Source organism: Mesoplodon mirus (genome assembly GCF_964341445.2).
Source record: "Mesoplodon mirus genome assembly, chromosome: 1".
Classification (NCBI taxonomy): Eukaryota; Metazoa; Chordata; class Mammalia; order Artiodactyla; family Ziphiidae; genus Mesoplodon; species Mesoplodon mirus.
In genome coordinates, this window is record NC_138976.1 from 25,718,750 (window position 1) to 25,725,053 (window position 6,304).

General features: G+C 45.2%; 1 protein-coding gene across 3 annotated transcripts in view; it reads left to right on the plus strand.

Annotated features, from left to right (window-relative positions):
- The window catches only part of COL15A1 (collagen type XV alpha 1 chain), a 101,558-nt gene extending 95,462 nt beyond the window's left edge, over nt 1-6,096 (plus strand). For all 3 annotated transcript variants that reach the window (XM_082621440.1, XM_082621438.1, XM_082621439.1), the window contains 3 exons: nt 2,275-2,460; nt 3,893-4,008; nt 5,012-6,096. In XM_082621440.1, the coding sequence (XP_082477566.1) occupies nt 2,275-2,460; nt 3,893-4,008; nt 5,012-5,225 (516 nt within the window). In that variant the 3' untranslated portion in view covers nt 5,226-6,096. The remainder of the gene's footprint in view (nt 1-2,274; nt 2,461-3,892; nt 4,009-5,011) is intronic.
- The last annotated feature ends 208 nt before the right edge of the window (nt 6,097-6,304 follow it).

A 6,304-nucleotide genomic window follows, 5' to 3' on the forward strand; every position in this document is an offset into this window, starting at 1 on the left:
GTGGGGACACTTTCAAAGAAGAAGGCATGGACTTGGCGAACACCAGAAACACGTTTCCTTTAGTGCTGCCATCCACCGAGCAGGAACTAATGTAGGGCCTGGTGAGCCTGCGGTACCTGTAGGATATCTGAGTGGAGAGCACCAGGAGGAAGCAGGATCAGAAGGTCTGCAACCCTGCAGTGGGTCTGGTCTGGAGATACAGACTTGGGAGTTTTCAGCAGAGCTATGGAAATTGTCTTGGGGATGGTAGGATTCCCAAAAGAGAATCTATACGGTGAGAAGAGATTGGATTGCGAGGAGCAAAAACAAAAAGGAACTGATGGAAGACATACGAGAAGGAAACTGGGAAGCCATCGCCAGAGAGGAAGAAAGGATGCCAAACAAGATAGAAGCCAGCAGTGTCAAATGCTGCCAAGAGGCCCACTGAAAGAACTAAAAGGTGGTGTTCAAATTGAGAAACTAGAGAAAAGCATTTCTGTAGCATGGAGGGATGCCAACAAGATTCTAGTTGGTTGCAGAGTAGATGGGAGGTGAGGAAATAGAGAAGCAAGTATAGGTAACCCTTCAAAAGGCTTAGTTATGAGGGGAGATGTTAGGGAAGTAGCTACAAATTTTTTTAATAAATTCTAAGGCAATACATATTCATTGTAGAAAATTTGGACAATGAATAAAAAGAATGGGGAAGGGGACTTTCCTGGTGGTGCAGTGGTTAAGAATCCACCTGCCAATGCAGGGGACCCGGGTTGGATCCCTGGTCCAGGAAGATCCCACATGTCCCAGAGCAACTAAGCCCATGTGCTGCATCTACGGAGCCCGTGTGCTGCAACTACTGAAGCCCACACACCTAGAGCCCATGCTCCACAACAAGAGAAGCCACCGCAACGAGAAGCCCATGTACTGCAACGAAGAGCAGCCCCCGCTCGCCACAACTAGAAAGAGCCTGCACGCAGCAGTGAAGACCCAACACAGCCAAAAAAAAAGAATGGGAAAGAAAATAGTAAATCACTTATAATTTTACACAACTACAACCATCTTCAAAAAGCCATTTTAACGTTTGATTGTGGAAATGTCACTGTCTTCATAAAAATGATATCTATTCATGATAGAAATGTTCCAGCGGTTAAAGGTATAGAAACATGAGAACATAAAAGCCCCAATCTCACCATTCAGAAGCAGCCATCGTTGCAAACATTTCTCTGTGCATCTCCTTAAAGAAGGAGAGGTGGAGGTGGTGGGGTTGGAGGTGTGGCAGGGAGACCTGCACTCACCGCTGCCCTTTTCCTAGGTGTCCCCTGGTGTCAGGGAAGCGCAGTCCTCTTGCGACCACCCTTGGGTGTAGCCCCCAGAAACACAGCAGCAGAAAGGTGATGAGACCATAGGGCCTCTTCCCTCGGGTGCCACGGTCTTCAGACACATAAGAGGGAGGAAGATGGGTTTAAGATATTTAACAATATTTTCCTTTTCTGGCGACTTGGGCCCGGGTCCTGCACCAGCTCTATGCTAATGAGATAGAAGTTACTCCTGGCATGAGATTGAGGAGGGAGATGGCTACTCCTTGATTATGGAGTATAATTCAGAGGGTACAGCAGAAAGGGCTGGGAGAGAGGGCTGCAAAAGAAGGCTGGGTTTGGGGAGAGAAAGAGTGGGAGAAAGCAGATTATGGAATGGCTTTTATTTGGGTTCCTGATCAAGGTGGCAGGAATGTTAGGCTAGAATTACTGTATGACCCCTAGTTTCCAAAAGGGTCTATCCCAGCAGTCTTAGTAATAAATGTCGTGACCTCCTTTCAATGCCTTTTCCCTCTGGTCCCTCATGATCAGCCCCAGGCCTACTCAGGAGGTGGAAGAAAGGGCAGGAGGCAGATAGCTTGATGTAGCTCTGAGATCTAGGACCAAAGCCAGCTTAAAAACTAGAAAACCCCTCCTAGAAACTCAATGAGGGGCAGACCCACAGATGGCCTGCCTGCAGGCTGGATTCAGATCTCTGAAGTGCTTTATTTTGTTTTGTTTTTCTCATATATGGAAGAAATTTCTACTATTTAGAGCTGTTCAGATTGCTGACACAGGCTGCTTTGGGAGACCTGAGCTCTCCTTCCCTGGAGATGGTCCAGCAGGGGCTAAAATTCCAATGTCAGGTAGAGGTTGAGTAAGGTGACCTCTAGCGTGCCTTCCATTGCAGCAAGTCTGCGATCTTATTAGGAACATGTGATGGTTATGGGGGTTGGAGTTTGCTTTAATTCTTCAACTGCACTGTCTTTTCTCTCACTTTTTTCAGCTACACTTGGTCGCTCTGAACACACCATTTTCTGGGGACATTCGAGCTGATTTTCAGTGCTTCCAGCAGGCCAGGGCAGCAGGACTGTTGTCCACCTACGAAGCATTTTTATCCTCCCATTTGCAAGATCTCTCTACAGTTGTGAGGAAAGCAGAGAGATATAGCCTTCCAATAGTGAACCTTAAGGTAAAAATAAATATCGTTCCCATTGCCTCCTGGATGGACTGGTCTCCCCAGGGACTAGAGGCAGTTGCCACTCCTGACATCATCAGAAGTATGCTGTTTCAAGGCCCTGATTAGCTGTGTGACTTTGGGTGGTTACTTTCCCTCTCTGGACCTCAGTTGCCTTATATTTACAATGGCCCTTCCTGTTTGGATGGTTTATGACCCTTGGAGCAGACAGGAGGGATAGTAATGACCTCTTTCATTTATATAGCTTTTGTGTTTGTTTACAATGCACTTCATATCAGGTGTAATAGATACACCCGATAAAAATGGGAGTTATTCTTTTCTGTTTGTCAGATGAGGAAACTGAGGCTCACAGGGAGAAAGCAGTTTACTCAAAGTCACTACAAACTGGAATTAGTTTCCTTGACCCCCTCTTGGTTCCACCTGAGGATGCCTTCTGTAGAGCACTGGCTGAGTGGCACCAGAGAACAGCTGGTGAGCACTGGTCCCAAAGCAGAGCCACTCTGTCCTGCACCCTGGTTTGGTACCCTCAGATATTTCTCTGCCCTCATTCACTGGCAAGGCAGGGCCCCGCATCATCCCTCAGTTATACCATGGAAATAGCCTACTCCTTTAAGGCTACAGAGGGGCAGCTCTGTTGCTGCTCACACACATCCTGGGTCCTGACCCCTAACCAGACCTCAAAGGTGTTTCGAGACCCTTTGGTCCCTGTGAACCCCAGTACTCCAGTTTGGAACCTTGAGGCTGGCAAGTCCATCCTGACCCCACACCCAGCACTTCCCATCCCATCTTCCAAGGTTCTGTTCTACCACATTCACCCACTCAGATTGTATTCTTGGAATACAAATAACCGAAGGAAAAGGAGTAAGAAATTCATCTCCACATCATCCACTTGTAGGTTGGCACAAGGCTTGGCACAAATTTGAAGCCCAGTATATATGTTTAAAATAGCAATGATAGGGCTTCCCTGGTGGCACAGTTGTTGAGAGTCCACCTGCCGATGCAGGGGACACGGGTTCGTGCCCCGGTCCGGGAAGATCCCACATGCCACGGAGCGGCTGGGCCCGTGAGCCATGGCCGTTGAGCCTGCATGTCCGGAGCCTGTGCTCTGCAACAGGAGAGGCCACAACAGTGAGAGGCCCGTGTACCGCAAAAAAAAAAAAAAAAAGCAATGATAAAGACCTAAAACACACTTTTGATAGGGAGGAGACTTTATACACATATAGTAAAAGAAATTACCTCAAGAAATAAGACCGTAAAGCCAAAAGGGTTCAAGGAAAGATTATAAAATCAAACCACAAGTATTTCCTGAGTTCTCACTCTGTCCAGGATCTGGGATTGGGGTTAGGGACTTCTGGGCCTTGAAGAATGGATAAATATTTGCAGGCTGTTTGTATAATGATTCTAACATGACATTTTGTCTCCATAGGGCCAAGTACTTTTTAATAATTGGGACTCAATTTTTTCTGGCCATGGAGGTCAGTTCAATACACATGTTCCAATATATTCCTTTGATGGCCGAGACGTAATGACAGATCCTTCTTGGTAAGTAGAGATGGAAGCCCTTGAAGTATATCATATGATATACAGTTTTAGGAGACAGTCTAACAATGGAATGCCCTTATCAGCTGCTCCTCTGGGGTGCTGCCAGCGTAAAGCCTCAGTGAGGCAGCCAGGGGCCATGGAGAGAGCCTGGCCATGGAACCAGGAGACCTGGGTCCAGTAACTTAATATGGGACCTTGAGCAAGGCATTTCCACTCTTTGAGACTCAGTTGCCTCACCTGTCAAATGGGCAGGATAATCATATCCATATGGATAAGACTGTTGTGAGAATTAAGTGTGAGAACATCTAGGATACGGTAGGCACTTAATAAATGGTAAGTAATGCTATTCTTGGTGATTCTTTAACCCTATACTGTGAGTTGCACTCTCATTCTTTGAAAATTATGTATGCTTTTAAGAATAGAACAACGCAGTAAACTTTTCCTCCGTGTCTACTCTATGCCAGGCCTAATTCCAGGCCTGGAAGGCACAGTAATAAACCTACCCAGCCCCTCTCCTTTCAAAGCTCATAGTCTGTGGGAAGATAGACACAGACTAGCTACAATTCTAGACGTAATATTGTCATTGGAAAATGGAGAAACAGATAAGATGGTAGGAGCACAGAGGAAAGAGTCATTATTCCTTGGTGGTGAGAATCAGGACGGCTTCCTGTAAGAGGGGGCATTTAACGGACTTGTGAAAGATGAGAAGGAATCACTGAAAATGAAAACGAGGCCATTCCAGACTAAGGGGCCTCATGAGCAAACGTTCAGATTCACGAAAGCAGAGAGTATGATTTCAGAGCAAGTACAAGCTGGATATGGTTGGAATGCAGTGTGTTCAGAAAGTTGGAAACAGTGATAAAGACAGAGAGGTGATGTGCAGTCAGACCCTGGAGGGTTCAGGAGTTTGACTTAACTCACCAGACATATGCCAATTTGCTCACCGAGATATGCCACAAAGAAGGGTCATTTCAAAAAGTAATACAACAAAATTCCTTTTCAGGCCCCAGAAGGTCGTTTGGCACGGCTCCAGCACCCACGGAGTCCGTCTTGTGGATCAGTACTGTGAAGCGTGGCGAACCGCCGACATGGCAGTCATGGGCTTGGCCTCCCCGCTGAGCACGGGGAAGATTCTGGACCAGAAAGCATACAGCTGTGCTAATAGGCTAATTGTTCTGTGTATCGAAAACAGTTTCATGACAGATGTGAGGAAGTAATGACCTTCCCATGATTCTTAAGAGTTTTCCAATTTTTTTTATGTGAAGAGTTGACACTGAAATCTAAAATGTTTAAACATTGTAAATATTAGTTTTTTATTACACATTCATCACAACAGCAACCAAAGAAAACATACCTCAATACACTCAAAACTGAAGACATAAAGGACTCAGATCAAAGATAAAATCTGATCCATCTATTGGTGCTAGATTCTGCAGGAAACCCATGCAGTGTAAACACATCCCAACACGGTTAACAGCAAGTTGAAAACAAAGGCCTTGGCACTCTGCCCACTGCATCCTTCAGAAAGTGATTTCCTTCTTTTAACCGTTGTTGACTGTAAGATGTCCTTCATGTTTTCTTACAAAGTCAGTGTTTAGAAGTGTACCCCTTTCTAAGTTATGTGCAGACCAAATGGTGTACTTTAATATACATCCATTGTTTGCAACTGCTATTCATACAGAGAAACAGAACTGCTCAAAATGATCCTATTTGTATTTTCTGATATTACCAGACTTTAATGTTTTTTTCCTAAAATATTATTGCCATCTTGCTTTAGGAGTTTTATATTTTGACACAACATATTTTAATATGGCATCTGTTTATATAAATGACTTGCTGGAAAAGTTTAAACTCCCAATGATCTGAAACTAGAGAAGAAATAGCACATAATTACTACCTTTCCTGTGGTGGCCCTTTCCCCACACCCCACCCTGATTTTATAACTTCCATTTGGCAATGCTTGAATTATAACTGCGATTCAACAAACAGGTTCATGAGGATGAATTTTCTGAGACACATATACCTTCATGCTGTACACTTTGATTCTTTTTTTTCCATGTAAGTGAACATAAAAACATGTTTTCCAGGCGCTTTCTTCTGTTCGACTTTTTTCCCCCAGTTCCTTTATTCTTCACCAGTGATGTGGAAGCGGCCCTGGGGTGGGTTTGCTAACCCTGTCACTGCCACTTGTGCTGCCCCTCAGGAGATGATCAGAGAACAGGAAGATTTTCCCATCATGCTTCTCTGCTCCTGCCTGTTGTCTTCCACTCCGTGGGGGCAGAAGAGCCCCAGTGTG